Genomic DNA, 20,657 nt, shown 5'->3' with positions numbered 1-20,657 from the left:
CAACTCAAAACTGTAGTAATAAAATCACTTTTTTTTTAACAAAATGAACTTTTCTACTTTCACTCAGTTATATATGCATTATTCATTACTGTAAATTATTCTGGTGGAAATAGCACACAACAATGCCTGTATTGGAGTATTTAAAGGTTTTGCACATGAATGTCTACCAATTTAACACATTACATCCCATTAAAGAGCATGACATGCAAAGAAAGGCTCATTAATACAGAACACATTAGATCATATGGCAGTCAAACCAGTTTATTTTTTTTACTTTGATACAGAGTATATAGTGAATTGTAGCAGTCTTCCTCTTACAAAAGCATAATGAATTAGTTGCATCATACAAATGCACTAGGATTCTAGATTTTAGTTCCTTCAAACAGAATCACTCAGTAAATACACCTCTCTTCTCCCTCCCCTCACAAGCTTCAAGTTACAAACATGTTTATTTGGGGCTTATAATATCTGGATAGTAAATGCTGGAATACAAACTGTAAAAATGTGTAAATCCCTACTTTGGGTGAATAACAGATTGTCCGTTTAACATTAACAGTTTTCAGAATTAAAAATGGAGGGCTTAAATACTATACTACTATTTTGAGATCGCTCAACATAGATGCATGACATTATTATAAACTTTACAACTTAGAAGCTTGAACTCCCTCAGACAAACTATAAAGTTAAAACCAAAAACACTATGGAAATAACAATGAACTCGAATAGTTCTAGATTAAATTATTCTCTGGCTAGCCACAGAAGCTCTGTGTTTGCCCCCTCTTAGTAATTCTTTGCCATATTGAAAATTCCTCAGATGGGATAATTTATTTTGACCAACTTTGGCTGTAACACAAAACATAAAATAGCTTTAAAGGCATCAGTTAGCTACAGAAAGTGCTTTGCTCCACATTGAATACATAAAAAATGCTGGTAGTTAAGTGTCCACCAGATTTAACTCAGAAATGCAGAGTTCATTTCGAACATACATTTCTAAAATGTTGTGCCAATATTCAGTTACAAAGCTAAATTTTGTTTAGACCCAGCTGATCTCTGGGCTAATTACTACTCAATTTAATCTAAGCACCTGGTATGAGGATTTAAAATATGTTGGCCATATGTTTGTGGAGCGAGGCACAGCTGGCTCACATGACTGGGAAATATAAAAGCACCCTTATTCACTTGTAAGGGTTCTGATTAACATAAAAATAAATAGATGCTATTAAACTACTTAATATAAGTGTTATATTATTTTTATCCTATTTGAGGGATTTCTTCATAATGGACTTGTGACTGCCTCAAGTTTGTGTTTCTCAGTCGTGATTAAAATATTCTACAGAATACCTATACATTGTTCCCTATATGATCATGGAATTCTGCACAAGAGTAGGGGTAATAAAGAGGCTCGGGTTCTGAAAATGTTGAGTCTTGGACAGCATGCATCCATGAATTATTTCTAACCCAAGTATCCACAGGATGAGTTCAGAAGGTGTGGAACTCGATACTTTAAGACTAAGTTTTAACATACACCAGATCCAAGGGAACTGTGTCGTTCAGTTTCCAAGAAAATGCGAATGCCTGGCTCACACTGTAGTGTGGTGAAAACCACTCTGTGTTTATGAAGTCTCTCACAGAATGTGGAATTCCTGGTTACATCATGTTTATGTTTAAAATAGCAGCAAGAATGACTACTAAATAAAAGTGTTAGCTCAAAAACAAAAATACTTTGTAGTAAAATGCAGTTTGGCAGTGATGTCAATAGAAAGAGACAGGTTGCTATCCTCCAACTGTAAAATGGCATGTGCAATAGTATTCTATTCTCCTACAAGATAAAATGCTTTGAGCACAAAATCCTAACTTGCACAGCTCATGGTGATCTCAAAGTCTGAAAATCAAACTACTCTCCAGTAAAAATTCAACTGCCAGAACTGGGAATGCTAGGAGAGCCGTTAAACTGTACTTTGCCAAGAGGCAAAGCTGAACTTGATCCTTATTGGTTTAACTCTTGGTGAATAGGTTTAAGGGATGAAATTAAATGTAGAACAAAAACTATCCCCATCCTATATAAATACTGAATACTTAGAACATGGGTCTATCCCCAGTTCCCTAGTTTGCAAATTCCTGATATCAGTAGGGTTCAGAAAGTGTCAGGCAGAGTTGATCAGCTTTCTTGGGGGAGGATGAACAAAACAAAAAGCAGAGAAATCAATTGGTGGTGCTCAAGAACGGAGCAGCACTAGCGAGAGGCTGGGAACAGGTCATTATCTTCAGATTTGTGTAGTGTAAGAAACAATTTAAAACCATAAAAAAGTTAATTACTGTACCATGTTGGAGAGGTGTTCAAGACTTCAGATGGCCATCATAATTCATATTCATGCACTGATTTCAGAATACGCAAACTGATTTTTTTTTTTTTTTTTAAATACCCTAATCCCCTTCACTGAATTTATCTATTTAAGTAGAACTGGATGTGCGGGAGTGACAAGGGTTAGTGATTCCTTTACAGAATGCGCTCTCAATTTTCTTTTTTGCCCTCTCGGATGAATCGGTCGCTGTCATCGCCTGGCACAGATTCACGGGCGCAGGCCAATTTTGCAGGTGGGGCGAAAACGGGGCGCTGTGCACGTAATGAATTTAGCGGCGCAGGGTGCTACCAGTTACCGCCACCACTGAATTTAGCGGGAGTCGTCAGCAGTGCCGCGCACAGGCAAAAAGTCATTAGCGCCCCCCCGGAGGCGCTAAGGTACCCAATTTCTAGTTCATTTTGTTTGCACCAAAACATATCAGCTTCAAGTCCACATTTCAGCTAGTCCATCATGCTGTAAAGCTCTACATTTTTGAGAACCTGCTGCATTTCAACAGCATCATAATCTTTAATTACACAGAATGGAAGGGATAAAATACTCAAAACTTAATTTAGAATCGAGAAACACCCACATCCCATTACCTTAACTCTAATTATTATAGTTTGTGGTTTAAATGTTGCACACCTCCCTTAAAATCTTTGACCCATTTTACACTTATTGCCCAACAAGAATCTCAGTTGGAGACACTTTATTAGCTTGTAAATGTATCACTAGATGGCATTCTACACACAATGTGTTTTTGGGAGGCAAGGGAAAGGAAGCTAAAGGAGGAGCAGTGAAATCTGGGATAATAAATTAGCCCCAGTTAAATTACATATCCTGCCAAAAAATCATGGCATTAACCATTGTCATGAAGACATCTATGGCAGCAACATTCCATCTACCCTGCTGATGGTAGGCTGCAGCTCAGTTCATAGCTAAAGAGAGAGCAATCTAGATAGATAGAAACAGTTTCCCCATTTGACAATTTTGTGGTGCAAAGACCTGTCCTGATGTCATATCAAAAAGGCCACGTTTTCCTCTAAGAGTGTTTTTTTTTAAGGCAAAAAGGATTCATATGCAGTGTTAAGAGCGGGAGGATAAAATTATCTGCTTTATTGAAAGAGGTAGTGTACAAAAAAATCCTGAACATTTTTAGTACAGTGAAACCTGTCAACAATCCCAGGACCCAATTATGTGCTAATAGACAAGTGAATTCTTAATATAGGATCAAGTGTACATCAACATAGTAAAGACTAGTGATTGTGACCAAGCAGAAGAATCAGCCTCATGTATCTACAGAAGTGTATCTATAAAAATAAGTGCAAAAAGTGACAAAATAGGGGTGAAATACAACAGCTTGAGCCTGTATTTGACAGATATTTTTGCCTCTGGATTCAGAGAGTGTAGACATTACTTGAACTGAGTGTGCACTCAGCAAATCATAATAAGGTACGTTAAAAAAGTATCGCCACTAATTGCGAAGATTCAGCCAAGGTTGGGGCACCTTGCTTCTTTTTGGCTGGCCTGCATTCTTCCACAAGCCCAAGCATAATTTTCTGGCAATGGGTAGGGGAGGGAAAGAAAAAGACAGCAAGACAGAAAGAGTGTGTTTGTGGCATCTGCATTTGGTTTGAATGTAACAGGGGTTCATGGTCTTCATGACAAATTTCACTGTAGAAATGTTTTATTTGAAGGATCTTAGACTGCTCTACTCTCAAAGCAGATACATTATTTAAATACATACACCAGACTATTAATGTATCTTGAATACATGCCATCACCATTCAAGTTATCTGTACTGAGCTTTGAATAAATTCGATATTGGAAGCATTCTGTGTACCTTAGTTATAAGGAATGCAAAGGCATATAAGATCTCTAGATACTAGTTTATATAGAGACATCTGTTCATTCTCTTTACAAGCAATAAATACATTTTATATTTGCATATGTTATGCACCTACTGTTTTGTGCCAAGTTTCTTGTGAATAACCAAACCCTGCAGTGTATAAAATTATATTTGAAGCAAAAATTGCATGGATTTTAGATCCAGTTTTGTTAAGGCATCGACCTACTCATAACATGTTTTAATGCCTTTACAAACTTAAAATAAGTAAGAGAAATAACCATATACATAAAGATTACAGATATATGTAGTAAATAAAGGATAATAGTCATGAACCAAAGAATGAATGAATCTGTGTCAAAATGTCAACATAACCTTTCACCAAAGTACTGGATTGTCAAGCTTGTCGAAGCCTGGATTTTTCCGAAGATCCCAGTAGGTTTCTCTGCTCATCCACGATTCCTTTCCACTTTCATGAGATTGTCTGCAAGTAAGATTGAATTGGCTTCTCAAAATGTGTGCAGTTGAAAAGAACACAGAAATGCATGAATTATTATGGAGCTGGACTAGCAACTGCAAGTTCATATTCCACCATGGCAAGTTGAGAAAGTGAATTCAATAAATCTCGTAATTGTGGGCTAGCACCAGAAAAATTAACACGGTGAGGACACCATCCATCATGGCACTACCACCGTTCAAAGTGGAACTGACCAAGGACAGATCTAGCAGTCCGAAACTGTGCATCATGAAGTGTTTTGGGTAATTAGCAGCAGCAGAATTGTATCTCACCACAATTTGTAACCCCATGCCCCAAAATGTCCCTCACTCCTCCATTACCATCACCAACAAGTTGGGAGATCAATCTGGTTCAATGCAGAGCAGCACCTGGCAAACCTTAGAAAAAGGTACCAACCTAGTAAAGCTGTAACACAAGGCCGGCTGCTCCAAAAAAACAGGTTTAAAACAGGGCTAAGTGGTCCAAAGATCTGTAGCTCCACCACATCTTGTGACGAATGGTAAACAAACAGAAGGAGGCTTCATAAACACCCCATCCCATCCTCAACCCAGGCGGAGTTATACCCGATACACAGGAGTGGGGCTGTTCACTAATGATTCTACAGTGTTCAGCTCCATTCACAACTCCTCAGTTAATGAAGCAGCCCATGACAGCCTACAGCAGGATTTGGGCTGACAGGTGGCTGGTAACATTCATGTCACGCAAGTGCCAGGCAATGATCATCTCCAACAAGAAAAGGCTCGACCATCTCCCCTTGATCTTCCTCCACCAGCATCCTGGGGGTCACCCCTGACCAGAAGCTTTATTGGACCAGCCATATCAACACCGTAACTACAAGAACAGGGCAGAGGCTGAGTACTCTGATGAGTGGCTTACCTCTTGACCTCTCAATGCCTCTTACCATCTACAAGGCTCAAGTCAGGAACATGACCGTTCAACTGGGTGGATGCAGCCGCACACCCAAAATGCAATGAACACCAGCTAGGATAAAGTAGTCAGCTTGATCAATACCCCACCATTGAACTGAATACCCACCCTTCCACTACTGATGCACCATGCCTGGTGCACACCATCTACTGAATGTACTGCAGCAACAGCGGCTTCCAGTCCCTCTACCACCAAGAAGGATAAGAGTAGCAACTTCATAGAAATACATCTCCATATCACACACCATCCTGACTTGGGCATCTATTAGCATTCCTTCACTGTTGCTAGGGCTAAATCCTGAAATCCTCCACCGAACACCATTACCACAAGGGTCTATGGAAACTCCCAGGGTGCTGGTAGAGCTGGTACAAGAGATATTTTAACAAATCAGATTAAAGAAGTGATACAAAATTACAACATCACGATAACCAAAATTACTGCTTTCAAACTAGTGGCATACATTTCCTATATTCACACACTTTACAATGATAGTAGCATTTACTGTGCAGAATAAACCAGATGTTTCAGATCACATTTTTCTATATCCTGAATGAGTTCCTTTTGCTTAATGGTGAAGACTAAAAATTGTGCAGTGTATTTTGTAGTTATCAACAAAAAGGCAAACTACTATATTCTTTCTAATTTCACAGAAGCCACAACCTCATTTATATACATTTCAAAGATAACCCAAAGTGCTTACCCAGTTCAAAATTTATTTCAACTAAATCTTGTGAAAATGTGTTTTGGAATTAGTGCTAAAGATAAATTGACAAATGTTATCAATCTAATTTACGATGGCTAACGTACCTAAAAAACCGAGCTTGATGGGTCATGTTACTTTCTTCAAGAATTCTCCTCCTTTCTCTTTGAAGTTGTTCAATTCTTTCTTTTTGAGATTCTGCAGCCTCTATGTTACCTTCTTCCAGGTATCTGAAGTAACATTTAAATAAAAATTTATAAAAAGTTTGGAACTAAAAATTGTATTGAGAAAGTACAACACAATGTACAATAAAAGGAACACAATTTCATTGACCTTTTTGTGGATTTGTGACCAAGGTTTAAATTGCTCTGTAAAGAGCTCTATGATTTTATTAGTAAGATAAAATGTTCCTAGAAAATATCTTCAAGCACATCGACATTCACCACTATCTTTGATCAATTCTTTCCAAGATGTATTAAGGATGATTTTTGTGACTCTGCCATTTCATTCCGCCATAAGAATTAATTGCAATGGCACCTATTTCAGTTTGAAAGACGAAATGCCAAAGAAACTGAACTATTGCTTGAATACAAAGATCATCTTTGTCTTTTGGATCACTTTATCCAGCAAATATATTGCAATAAAAATCTAACATTTTCTGAGGAACATATTTGCATATTCTTGACATATTATCCTTTAGTTGTGAGGAAAAGTAGCAAAAATATTTATTGTGGCAAAGACAACGGGGTAGATTTTGCCGAACCTGTCAGGAAGAAGGCGGGACTTCCCCTTTCGGGTTTTTGACCCGCCTACTTCGATGTCCGGTCAATCCGCGCGATTTTCCCTTGATTGACCTTGTTAAGCCCGCCCAGCGGGCTCAGCAGGCCAATTAAGGGCCACCCGGCAACAGGTGATGTCACAGACTGAAATTTCATCTGTCAAGAGTTTTTGACAGATGAAATATCAGTGTTTCACAGCTGCTTGAAGCTGTCAAACACTGACACTCTGAGTTCTAACATGAGTCCTTCTGCACAGACTCAGTTAGAACTGTTACCGGCACTCAAAGCTGAAGGCTGTCACTTTTCACAGATCGCAGCCGCTCAGCTTTCAGTTCCGGCTGAGTGATGGGCTCCCGACGGCTACAGGAAGAAAGGCTGTTAAGGGAAGTACAGGTAAGTAAAAGTTCTTTACACACTTTAGACACACCAAACACACTTACCTTTACACTCATGCACCCATCACTCACCTGAGCACCGACATCGCGACCCCTCCAACTCCTTCAACCCGACGGCCCGCCTGCTCTAACCTGGCGTGGTTTGGAGCCATCGGGAATCCCACACGAAACCCCTCAAAATAGGGATTAGGCTAAAAACTGCCTCTTAACTACCTGTTAACAGGCAGTTAATTGGCACTAATCCCTTCCCGCCTGGTTTCGGCGGGTCCCCGCCGCCCCTGAGATTTACGTGGGGCGGGGTTTTGGGCGGGATGGTGTCGGGACCACCAAATTTGGGATTTTCCCCCCCACACACGCCTGAAACCCCGCCTGATGGCTCCACAAAAATCTAGCCCAACAAGTTTGCTCGCAGTGCTCTACTGAGAACAAGACGTTTATTGTACTGGCGACCTAAAGAACAGATGGTGGGTGGAGAAAGTGCAGGAGATCCAGCAGCTAGCCGACAACCACGACGTGCGTGGATTCTTTAGCGCAGTCAAGACCATCTACGGCCCAAGGCCCTTCCCCACTGAGGGCCAAGATCGGAGAGGTACTCATCAAGGACAGGGAAGCAGTCAGTGCCCGCTGGAAGGAGCACTTCAAAGATCTCCTTAACCATGATTCTGTCTTCGACACGAGTGTCCTCAACTCCATCCCACAGCATGCTACCCGCCACCATCTCAGCACAACCCCAGCCCGGCATGAGGTTGAAAAGGCCATCCGACAACTGAAGAACAACAAGGCCTCAGGAGCAGATGGAATCCCCACCGAGGCACTAAAGCATGGCGGAGAAGCACTACTGGCGCAAATTCATGAACTCATTTCTCTTATCTGGAAGGAGGAGAGCATACCAGGGGATCTCAGAGACGCTGTAATTGTGACCAACTTCAAGAAAGGTGACAAGTCCGATTGCGGTAATTACAGAGGAGTTTCCCTGCTATCTGCCACAGGGAAAGTAATCGCAAGAATCCTCCTCAATCGCCTTCTCCCAGTGGCCGAAGAGCTCCTCCCAGAATTGCAATGCGGATTCCGCCCACTAAGGGGCACAATGAACATGATCTTCACCGCACGTCAATTACAAGAGAAATGCAGGGAACAGCACCAACCACTGTACATGGCCTTCTTTGATCTCACAAAGGCCTTCGACACTCAACCGTAAGGGATTATGGAGTGTCCTCCTCAAATTCGGCTGCCCTCAAAGTTTGTCACGATCCTCCGCCTGCTTCACGACAACATGCAAGCCGTGATCCTGACCAATGGTTCCACCACAGACCCAATTCACGTACGAACCGGGGTCAAGCAAGGCTGTGTCATCGCACCAACGCTCTTCTCGATCTTCCTTGCTGCAATGCTCCATCTCACCCTCAGTAAGCTCCCCACTGGAGGTGGAGCTAATTTACAGAACAAACGGGAAACTGTTCAACTTCCGTCGCCTCCAGTCCAGATCGAAGGTCGTCCCATCCTCTGTCGTCTAATTACAGTATGCAGGTGATGCTTGCGTCTGCGCTCACTCGGAGGTCGAACTCCAAACCATCGTCAACACCTTCACTGAAGCGTAGGAGAGAATGGGCCTTACACTAAACATCCGTAAGACAAAGGTCCTCTACCAACCTGCCCCCGCCACACAGTGCTGTCCCCCGATTATCAAAATCTACGACAAGGCCTTGGACAACGTGGACCACTTTCCATACCTTGGGTGCCTACTGTCAACAAGGGCAGACGTCGACGACGAAGTTCAACACCGTCTTCAGTGTGCCAGTGCAGCCTTCGGTCGCCTGAGGAAGAGGGTGTTTGAAGACCAGGACCTCAAACCCGGCACTAAGCTCATGGTCTACAGGGCAGCAGTGATACCCGCCCTGCTGTATGCCTCAGAGACATGGACCATGTACAGCAGGCACCTCAAAGCACTGGAGAGGTACCACCAATGCTGCCTCCACAAGATCCTGCAAATCCATTGGCAGGATAGGCGCACCAACATCAGTGTTCTTGCTCAGGCCAACATCCCCAGCATCGAAGCTTTGACCACGCTCGATCAGCTCCGATGGACGGGTCACATTGTCGTCCACATGCCCGATACTAGACTCCCAAAACAAGTGCTCTACTCGGAGCTCCGGCACTGCAAGAGATACCCAGGTGGGCAGAGGAAACGCTTCAAGGACACCCTCAAAGCCTCCTTGAAAAAGTGTAACATCCCCACCGACATCTGGGAATCCCTGGCCCAAGACCGCACAAAGTGGAGGAGAAGCACCTGGGAAGGCGCCGAACACCTCGAGTCTCTTCGCCGGGAGCAAGCGGAAGCCAAGCGCAGGCAGCGCAAGGAGCGCACGTCAACCCAAGCACCCCACCCACCCGCCCCTTCAACCACCATCTGCCCCACCTGTGACAGAGACTGTAGGTCCCGCATTGGACTAATCAGTCACCTGCGAACTCATTTGTAATGTGGAAGCAAGTCATCCTCGGTTCCGAGGGACTGCCTAAGCTATTGTACTGTCTGAAAACTATAACAAATGGAGTATAAAGAGAGAGTTACTACCACTAAAATTTTAACTCATTAACCTTGTACAAGACCTTGGTCAAGCCGTACTTGGAATATTGTGTCCAGTTTTGGTCGTCTCATATGGTGAATGATATTGAGGCTTTGGAAAGGGTGCAGAGGAGGGCCACTAGACTAATTCCCAGTTTAAAGTATCTCAGTTATCAAGATAGGCTAAAAGAGTTGGGACTCTACACTTTAGAGAAACGTAGAATTAGAGGTGATCTGATTGAGGTTTAAGAGATAATGAAGGGAATAGATTATGTTCCAGTTGACAGTTTGTTTCAATTAAAGAAGTTAGGGAGGACCAGGAGTCACAAATTTAAGTTGTGTAAGGCCAGATCTAGGTTAGATGTTAGGCAGTGGTTCTTTTCCCAGAGAATAGTGGAGCTCTGGAACAGGCTGCCGTCTCGTGCGATGGATGCTGTTTCGCTGAATTCCTTCAAGTGAGAGCTGGACCTGTTTCTGGCTGGGGCAGACATCACATCTTACAGAAGGTAGGTACTGCAGGAAATTCAGGGCCAGAGTGATCTCCTGGACTAGTGTCAATCACTTAGATGGGTTGGAGAGAAATTTCCCAGATTTATTTCCCCCCCAAATTGGCCTGGGGTTTTAATCTGTTTTTTGGCCTCGACCAGGAGATAAGAACATAAGAAATAGGAGCAGGAGTAGGCCAATCGGCCCCTCGAGCCTGCTCCACCATTCAATAAGATCATGGCTGATCTGATCCTATCCGCCAATCCACTATCACAGAACCATCTCCTGAATCTAACAGAATTAGACACACGAAATAGGAGCAGGATCGGGCTACACGGCCCCTGGGCCCGCTCCGCTACCCACAGGGCCATGACCGATCCGAACCTAGGCTCATGTCCAAATTCCTGCCCGCTCCCCGTAACCCTTAATTCCCTTTACTTCTAGGAAACTGTCTATTTCGGTTTTAAATTTATGTAATGATGTAGTTTCTACAGCTTTTTGGGGCAGCATATTCCATGGACCTACCACCCTCTGAGTGAAGTAGTTCCTCCTCATCTCAGTTTTGAAAGAGCAGACCCTTATTCTAAGACTATGCCGCCTAGTTCTAGTTTCACCCATCATCGGGAACATCTTCCCCGCATCCACCCGATCCAACCCCTTCACAATCTTATATGTTTCAATAAGATTGCCTCTCATTCTTCTGAACTCCAATGAGTAGAGTCCCAATCTACTCAACCTCTCCTCATATGTCCATCCCTGGGATTAACCGAGTGAACCTTCTTTGTACTGACTCGAGAGCAAGTATGTCCTTTCTTAAGTATGGACACCAAAACTGTATGCAGTACTCCAGGTGTGGTCTCACAAATACCTTGTACAACTGAAGCAATACCTCCCTGTTTTTATATTCTATCCCCCTAGCAATGAAAGCCAACATTCCATTGGCCTTCTTAATCACTTGCTGCATACTAACCTTTTGAGTTTCGTGCACCAGGACCCCCAGATCCCTTTGTACTTCAGTACTTTCCAGTTTCTTGCCATTAAGATAATAACTTGCTCTACGATTTTTCCTGCCAAAGTGCATAACCTCACACTTTCCAGTATTGTATTCCATCTGCCAAATCTCTGCCCACTTACTTAGCCTGTCTATGTCCCCTTGCAGGTTTTTTATGTCCTCCTCACTCACTACTTTCCCTCCCATCTTAGTATCATCTGCAAACTTTGATATGTTACACTCGGTCCCCTCCTCCAAATCGTTAATATAGATTGTAAAGAGTTGGGGACCCAGCACCGACCCCTGCGGAACACCACTAGTTACTGATTGCCAGTCTGAGAATGAACCATTTATCCCAATTCTCTGCCTTCTGTTAGATAGCCAATCCTCTATCCATGCCAGAACATTACCCCCAATCCCGTGATTTTTTATCTTAAGCAATAATCTTGTGTGGCACCTTGTCAAATGCCTTTTGGAAGTCTAAATACACTACGTCCACTGGTTCCCCTTTATCCACCCTATATGTTACTTCCTCAAAGAACTCCAGCAAATTTGTCAAACATGACATCCCCTTCATAAAACCATGCTGACTTTGTCCTATTAAATTATGATTATCCAAATGTCCTGTTACTGTCTCCTTAATAATGGACTCCAAAATTTTACCTACCACAGATGTTAGGCTAACCGGTCTATAGTTTCCAGCCTTCTGCCTACTGCCCTTTTTAAATAAGGGTGTTACATTAGCAGTTTTCCAGTCTGCCGGGACCTTTGCCGAGTCCAGGGAGTTTTGGAAAATTATTACCAATGCATCCACAATCCCTACCACCACTTCCCTCAAAACCCTAGGATGTAAGCCATCAGGTCCAGGTGATTTATCCGCCTTGAGTCCCATTATTTTACCGAGTGGTTTCGGGTGGGGTGGAGTGTATTTTTAAAAATTTTTTTATTCATTGATGGGATGTGGGCGTCACTGGCTAGGCCTGCATTTAGTGCCCATCCCTAATTGCCCTCGAGAAGATGGTGGTGGTGAGCCGCCTTCCTGAACCGCTGCAGTCCATATGGTGTAGATACACCCACAATGCTGTTAGGAAGGGAGTTCCAGGATTTTGGCCCAGCGACAGTGAAGGAACTGCGATACAGGTCCAAGTCAGGATGGTGTGTGGCTTGGAGGGGAACTTGTAGGTGGTGATGTTCCCATGCGTCTGCTGCCCTTGTCCTTCTATGTGGTAGAGGTCGCGGGTTTGGAAGGTGCTGTTGAAGGAGCTTTGGTGAGTTGCTGCAGTGCATCTTGTAGATGGTACACACTGCAGCCACAGTGCGCCGGTGGTGGAGGGAGTGCCAATCAAGCGGGCTGCTTTATCCTGAATGGTGTCGAGCTTCTTGAGTGTTGTTGGAGCTGCACTCATCCAGGCAAGTGGAGAGTATTCCATCACACTCCTGACTTGTGCCTTGTAGATGGTGGAAAGGCTTTGGGGAGTCAGGAGGTGAGACACTCGCCGCAGAATTCCCAGCCTCTGGCCTGCTCTTGTAGCCACAGTATTTATATGGCTGGTCCAGTTCAGTTTCTGATCAATGGTAACCCCCAGGATGTTGATAGTGGGGGATTCAGCGATGGTAATGCCATTGAATGTCAAGGGGAGATGGTTAGAGTCTCGCTTGTTGGAGATGGTCATTGCCTGGCACTTGTGTGGTGCGAATGTTACTTGCCACTTGTCAGCCGAAGTCTGAATGTTGTCCAGGTCTTGCCGCATATGGACACGGACTGCGTCAGTATCTGACGAGTCTCGAATGGTGCTGAACAGTGTGCAATCATCAGCGAACATCCCCACTTCTGACCTTATGATGGAGGGAAGGTCATTGATGAAACAGCTGAAGATGGTTGGGCCTAGGACACTGCCGTGAGGAACTCCTGCAGTGATGTCATGTGATTGAGATGAATGACCTCCAACAACCACAGCCAACTTCCTTTGTGCTAGGTATTATTCCAACCAATGGAGAGTTTTCCCCTCGATTCCCATTGACTTCAGTTTTGCTAGGGCTCCTTGATGCCACACTCGATCAAATGCTGCCTTGATGTCAAGGGCAGTCACTCTCATCTCACCTCTTGCGTTCAGCTCTTTTGTCCATGTTTGGACCAAGGCTGTAATGAGGTCAGGAGCTGAGTGATACTCAAGGTATTGCAGTTGTGCAGAACAGGCTCGATGGACCAGAAGGTCTTTACCTGTCCGTCATTGTTAGTATGTAACTAGTAATATCTCTTTAAACTTGGGCCCGAATATACTAATAACAAAGAAACACATCATTAATAAACCAGTCAGTCAGTCAGTTATTCATTAGAATACTGGTCACAACATGGAAATTGTGATCCAATTGTTATAAGACATGTGGACCGCGTCTTACCTGTGCATGAACATATCTGCACAGTTGTACATGTTAACCTTGGGATGAAACACATTAGAGCAAAATTACAAGAATAGCCAGCTCTAAAATTCCTTGAGACAGAATCCCAGTGTAACCAACAGAATCACAACTGACGGTGCACTCTAGCACTGACCCCGCCAGCGTTTATGGGGTCAGTGGGAGGGCAACTCATTTGGATGTGTTCAGATACAAGTGCCACTTTGGACACATTTCTGGCATCCACTTGCCCCACACCCATGCAAACTTGGTCATTCATCCACCCTTTGGTGGAGATAAAGGAGCAGCTCCAGCACTAGTCCAATTGGCTCCTGAGCATGGGGGTGATCCAGGAATTTGTTTATTTATATATACATTTTAAAATTGGTGCCTCTTCAGGGGTCCAGGTCACATGCTGGGCCTCGACTCCACTGGTGCGACCCACATGTACCATTGTGGAGGCTGGTATGCCTCAACTCAGAGCATACCAGCTGCCAGTACTATGCCAGAGCAGAAGCAAGAACTTCTGGCTGAGGGAGTCCCCACCCGTGGCCCTGCCCCAGCCAGTCATTTGGCTTATAAGGGGCGGACAGAAGTTGCACACTTTACAAGGCAAATCGGAAACTCCTGGAAATGGTGGAGACTCTAATCCCACCTTCCCCTGTGCGCCTGCAGCCTCTTGACCACATCTCCTGCTGCTGCCCCTTGGCTGAACGCCAGTACCCTTTCCTGCAAGTACAAATGGCGTATCATCACGTTCCGGAGGCATGGAGCAGCAAGCTTATGTCCAACAGGTGGCACGGAGTTGAAAAGAGTCATAGAATCATAACGGCGCAGTGTTTGAATTATTTAAAGCAAGTACAGTTGGCAGTTACCGTACTCGTGAACTATCTGCTCCAGATAACTAGAACAGGCTTCCCAGCTCAGTGCTGGGACACTGCTACAATGGGGAAAACTAATAAAGGTTTAAAGCCCAAATCCACACCCCCCTTTCTATGGTACTCCCACATCCTACCACCCCACAGATTCCAGAGACCTCCCTGCCAATTGCACCAGATCTTAGCCTCACCCACTGGATTCTTGTGCCAGTATTCCTACACCCAACAACCTCCCGAACCAATGCTACCATCACCAGCCTGCTAGTACGACAGCGAATGGAGCCTCAGAATCCAAATCAAATATAAAATCAAAAGTTGTGGAGAAACTAAGTTTTCTCTTGTGGTCCCACAATGGGATAAAATACACAACATTGGAATGGTGAAATCATGCACATCTACAGCTCAACTCCACTTCATATCAATTGCTAATATACATTGCTCCCTGTGAAGGTTTTCATTAGTTCTGATCGTCCCCTTTCAGTTTTCAAACAGTTTTCCACAATTTTTTCCTGCCACCTGCTGCCTGAATATGCGGCTTTGTTAAAACTATTTCTTGTGTCCAGTAGGTGGAGCTAAACTACAGAAAAGCAAGAGGAGAAATTTTAAAGTCATCTCTGCCATCTGGGGTTCTACTTCCCAATAGTCACCCTTCCCTAAAGTGATTTCTAAATATTTTACTGGGTTTTACTCCCTGATAGTGCATAGAACTTAAAAAAAAAAAAATCACTCTTTGAAATTCCAACTACTGTATATGGTTTCTCTCACTTGATCTATCTTACACAATACTTGGCTCAGCTCGAGAGCATTCAAGGGAGTTGATAAATGCGGGCAACAGCCAAACAGAATGGCTTCAGTTTTTCTGATATCCCATCTGAATTGTTTCATCCAACTCTCCTGGCTATAATCGCAAAGCCTTTGTTCCCGGGGGAGGTTGGGTGTGGGGTCGGGTGGGAATGTGCGGTTGGGGGGCCTAGCAAGCCACTCAGTTGTATCAAACCACTACCAGTGGTCCAAGGTAGCCTACCACCACCTTCTCAGGGCAACAAGGGATGGGCAAATCAAAAACAGCCTTGCCAGCAACACCCACATCCTGGGGCTGATTTAAAAAAAAAAAAAAAATTTTAATTTTTTTTTTTTATAAAGATCGCTGCTTAGAGACACTTATTTAATAGACTTGACAAACAAACAAATAAATAAATAGAAGAAATATTATAAAAGGTTATAGTACAAGCTTAAATTAAAATACAAGCTAAAACAAAATATGGGGATAGTTTTGTTATTGCTAAAACATTTTTCTCGGTGCATTAGTCACCAGAGCATGCAGAAAACCCACAGGGAAAAATATTGTGACGCAGGAACACCAACATTATAGAAATAATAACATTTTTCTCTTAATCTTCAAAGGTACCAGATTTTTAAAAAACCAAAAATGCAATGCACTCGGTCTCTCTCAGGACGTTACAGGTTAGGACTGTTGAGGGGATTGCTGTGCTGGAAGCGAACATAACTTCACAATGATTTCCCCGAGTGGATGGAATTCTTTCACAACGATCTCTACTTTCAATTTAAAAAATCGACTTGAACACAAATCAAACGGTTGCTATTGTGTGAATCCAACATTACAGACTCTGCTAATCATAGTAATTGTGGGATGAGGCAAGGGACTGCTGCCTAGGTGCAAATAAAATGGATTAGGAACAACTTAAAGAATGTGTATTTGGGAGGTACAAATGCTAGGATTACAAATAAAATGCATACCTTTCCTCGATATTAGTGTTTATATGTGGTCGCTCTGGTTACATGGGTGGAGGCAAATTAAGTTATGTGGAGGAACTGGTATTCACCTGGTATTTCTAGACAACACCTACATAAAGGGATGCTCAAACATGCAAGAGGTACAAAATGATTCAACAGTTTTGTTTTAACATCAGCTCCGGGGAAGCTACTAGAATCCTTAGTTAGTGATTGAGTGACTGAGCACTTGAACAAATATGAGTGGATCGGAGAGCCAGAATGGATTGGTTAAGGGAAAGTGTTGTCTGATTTTTTTTTTTTTTTTTTTTTTTTTTTTTGAGGTTACTAATAAGATAGATGAGGGAATGTCTACAGATGTTACCAATATGGACTTTCTGAAGGTATTCAATAAGGTTCCACACAGATTATTAGCAAAAATGCATCGAATTGGAGGTAGCCTTTTGACTTGGGTTGGAAATTAGTTGGAAGGTAGGAGACAGAGAATGGGGATAAAGGGTACGTACTCTGATCGGTGGGATGTGGCAAGTGGTGTTTCCCAAGGATCTGTTCTGGAGCCTCAACTTTTCACTATATTTATTAATGACTGATGAAAGAATAGAGAGTTGTATATCCAAGTTTGCAGATGACACCAAGTTTGGGGATGTGGGTGGGTGGGGACAGTAAATAATGCAGATAGGAGCAGGAAGTTGCAAAGGGGCATAAGACAGATTAGGTGAGTGGGCAAAATAATGGAAAATGGAGTTCAATGTGGACAAGAGCATGTTGCACCCAAGAAAGAGAATTGTGTATTTTCTAAATGGTGAGGATCTAGGAACTGAGCAGGAGCAGAGAGATGTGGGAGTCCAAGTACAAAAAGCAATGAAAAAGGCCAATCGAATGTTGGACGTTATCTCAAAGGGGCTGGTATACAAAGGCGAGGAAATTATCCTTCAGTTGTATAGAGCCTTGATCAGACCCAATCTGGTGTCCTACATTCAGTTTTGGGTACTGCACTTCACTTCACTTCAGGAAGGATATATTGGTCTTGGGGGGGGTGCAGTGCAGATTCACCTGAATGATACCGGGCTTAGGGGGTTAAATTATGAGAACATGTTGCATAAACTTGGCTTATATTCCTTTAGGTATAGAAGACTGAGGGGTGATCAGATCAAAGCGTTTAAAAAGATTTGATAAGGCAGATACTATTTCCTCTGGTGGGGGAAATCGAGAAAAAAAGGGAAAATCTTAAAATTAATGCTAGGCCATTCAGGACCAAAGTCAGGAAGTACCGTTTCACACAAAAGGGCAATATCTCACTGTTTGAGGGGGCCAACAGAATTAACTTTTTAAAAATCCCTTTGCAGGGGGAGGGGGTGGTCCAGGCTACTTCCCTGGCCTTTCCCTGCAAACCTATGTGGCCCATTTGTAACTGATTTCCCTCATATCTCTTGGCATACTGATCTCCAGTATTACACCAGGTCTCTTCTGAACCAGGGAAGTGGGAGCTCCCAACATAGGTAGTCCCTTTGGCATCATTGGCCTTGTATGGGGGGAGGCCAACTGGGAACTCAAACTCAGCAAGGATCTGGTGTATCTGGGTCTCTGCTTTTTTTCTCGTACATTCTGTTGGAACCTTGCTAGGGCTATGGCAGGAGCCTGGTGGAACTGACGAGGAAAATTTGGGGCCTACATTTCAGTGCTCAAACCTGCTGCTTTATTAAAAAGCTTAAGTGGTGTGACACAGGAAAAATGTCATTTTAGCACCTTGGCCTCAGAAATGTAACAAGATGGTGACCATAAATTGGGAGGCCAACTACTGCCTGGTAAAATTTAGTACAAAACAATTAATTAAACCTCCCTTGTTTAGAAATTATATAGTTGGATTAATATGGAGGATAAGGCTCTCTAGGGCCTTAACTTTACAGTTTTACTTACTTTCCAAAATTTGTACTTTGGCATTAGACAAAGGTGCTCTAAAAGCATTGCAATAATTTATTGCTCAAACACATTTGCTGAAGGCTAATTCTAACCAATTACCAAGACTGTTCAAGAGGTAAAATATCAGGAAAAGTCAAGCCTGTGAATAATTCATCATTTCTGATCAACCACTATTCCAGACACTTTAATGTGCGATTGTACCTTCCATCCCCTCGTGGCAGAAACTGTAGATGACAGCCAGTTAAGTGGCTCCTGTTGAAACATGGGACATGTTGGAAAATGGAGAAGGAAGAGGCAGAGAGGTTGATGGGAAATTAAGGCTAGTTTAGCATTAGCTCATGAGGCAAATAGCTTGGTATTTAAATTAGTATTTCCTTACATAAGAACAGAAGAAATAAGAGCTGGAGTAGGCCATTCAGCCCTTCGAGCCATTCAACAAGATCATGGCTGATCTACTACCTCAATTCCACATTCCCGCATTAGTTTCAATGTCTCCATTAACTGTTGAATAAAGAAAGTTTGTAGGAAGCTAAAAGCAAAGATATGCAAAGTCTCTGTCTAACTGATATGATGATGCACTATTGTGCCTCGCTCTAATAATCTATAGATAGTGTGCGTGTAAGCTTGTTACCAACAGTGAATTGAACAAAAGACAGACATTGTACCGGGGTGGGGGGGGGGGGGACTTGCCAAAGAAGAGCTTTTTAGATAGTTGCAAACCAGATTGGACATATAGCTGCAAAACAGAAAAGCAGGCCAATTAAGAGTTGGGAGCCAATGAGATAGAGGACCTGTTACATGCCATGAAGCTTAGTCTTTGGGCTAGGCTGGCTGTAATGGAAATGTACTGGGGAGAGGCCATCTTAAGTCAGGTGACAGAAGGAATCCAATCAAGGGAAAAGAGGCAGATTCGAGTTCACTACAGGCACAGGATTATATAAAAACAAACAGACATTGTGGCCTAGAAATTGAGTGGGCTTAGCGCCCATTTTGCGGCGCTAGAGGGCATTGTGCTGGACTTACAGCCGGTTTTGAAATTGACTAGGGCCCAACATCGGCGTTACACCGGTAGCGCTGCGCCGGCACCGATGACGTCATCGGTGTGCGCAGCGTCCCGGTTGCCGTGGTGACGGGCCCCAGCCGCGAAATTCAGTTGCGGCCGCCTCGCCCGTGGCAGCCGCAACTAAGACTCTGGCAACAGAGTCTTACACGACTTTGCGCCGGCGCATAAAGGTGGAGCGGCGGCCGGCCGCTTTCCCGCCGGCCGCCTGCCCGCTTTCCCCGCCGGCCGCCTGCCCGCACCTCCCTCCCCCGGACTCCCCCACCACCCCCCCCGTGGAACAGATGCTTCTCGGCTGTGAGCCCGGCACTTCGCCAAGGTGCCGGGCTCATTTTTGTGGCGATTTAACCGGCCAGCGGGCGGGACTGAAGGAGGAGGCCTGCACTTCCCGAGCCTGCCGCACCGCATCGGGCGCCGCAGCGCCGGAATAGCGCCAGTTTTCAGGTGCAAACAGCCTTCAGTAGCGCCGGCAGCCGTTTGGGCGCGGCGCTACTGAATTTTTGGCGTGCGCAGCGCGACTTAGCACCGGCGCTAAATTTCCGGCGTTAAGCCCTGGCGCAGCGCAAACTCAATTTCTAGGCCTGTGTTTTGAAGTTTAGTACAATGTTAGGATGCATGCTTACATCTATTGTACTCTGTCAATCTACTCTGCTTGCAAATTGCTTTGAATGCTGAAAGAAATAAAAATATTGAACCTGAAGCAATTACTACTCAAGTAGAGAGACAATGTGAGTCTCTTTACCAACATCATTTACTTCAGCTCCCAAGCCTGACCAATGTTAAGTTGTAACCAGCTGCTATAAGCTCCATCATAATTTGTCCATGGATATTTCCCTCTGTGAAAGGAAACTTTGCTTTTTCTTCTCATGTTGATGCCCCAGCCATGAGGGGCTTACCAAGCAGCAAATTGACAGCGAAACCACCTTTGTTTTGAATGAGTTCCTGATTTCAGACTTTCACCAAAGAGAAGGAAAATTAAAAGATTAGCAAAAAATTCAAACTGCTCTATTATGGTATACTAGCTGAAGTGCCCGGCGGTGCCGAGGGTTTTTTTGAGGGCATATAAATGAGTTTGTCTGTCTGTCTGTGTGGGAAGGAGAGAGA

At 43.7% G+C, this 20,657-nt stretch overlaps 1 protein-coding gene across 4 annotated transcripts in view; it reads right to left on the bottom strand.

Annotated features, from left to right (window-relative positions):
• Window positions 1-233: 233 nt before the first annotated feature.
• Window positions 234-20,657, bottom strand: part of osbpl3b (oxysterol binding protein-like 3b) — a 307,799-nt gene continuing 287,375 nt past the window's right edge. For 3 of the 4 annotated variants that reach the window (XM_085988680.1, XM_085988679.1, XM_085988681.1), the window contains 2 exons: window positions 6,440-6,562; window positions 234-4,672 (listed from right to left, as the gene is read on the bottom strand). In XM_085988680.1, coding sequence (XP_085844806.1) covers window positions 4,567-4,672; window positions 6,440-6,562 — 229 coding nt within the window. In that variant the 3' untranslated portion in view covers window positions 234-4,566. Of the gene's footprint in view, window positions 4,673-6,439; window positions 6,563-20,657 lie in introns of those variants that run through there. The other variant, XM_085988683.1, reaches the window with a different exon arrangement.

Source organism: Somniosus microcephalus, chromosome 5 (genome assembly GCF_052327205.1).
Source record: "Somniosus microcephalus isolate GS21.2 chromosome 5, FLI_Smic_1.0, whole genome shotgun sequence".
In the NCBI taxonomy this organism is placed as follows: domain Eukaryota; kingdom Metazoa; phylum Chordata; class Chondrichthyes; order Squaliformes; family Somniosidae; genus Somniosus; species Somniosus microcephalus.
Note: the sequence above shows the minus strand (reverse complement) of the source record. Positions and strands in the feature narration are given on the sequence as shown.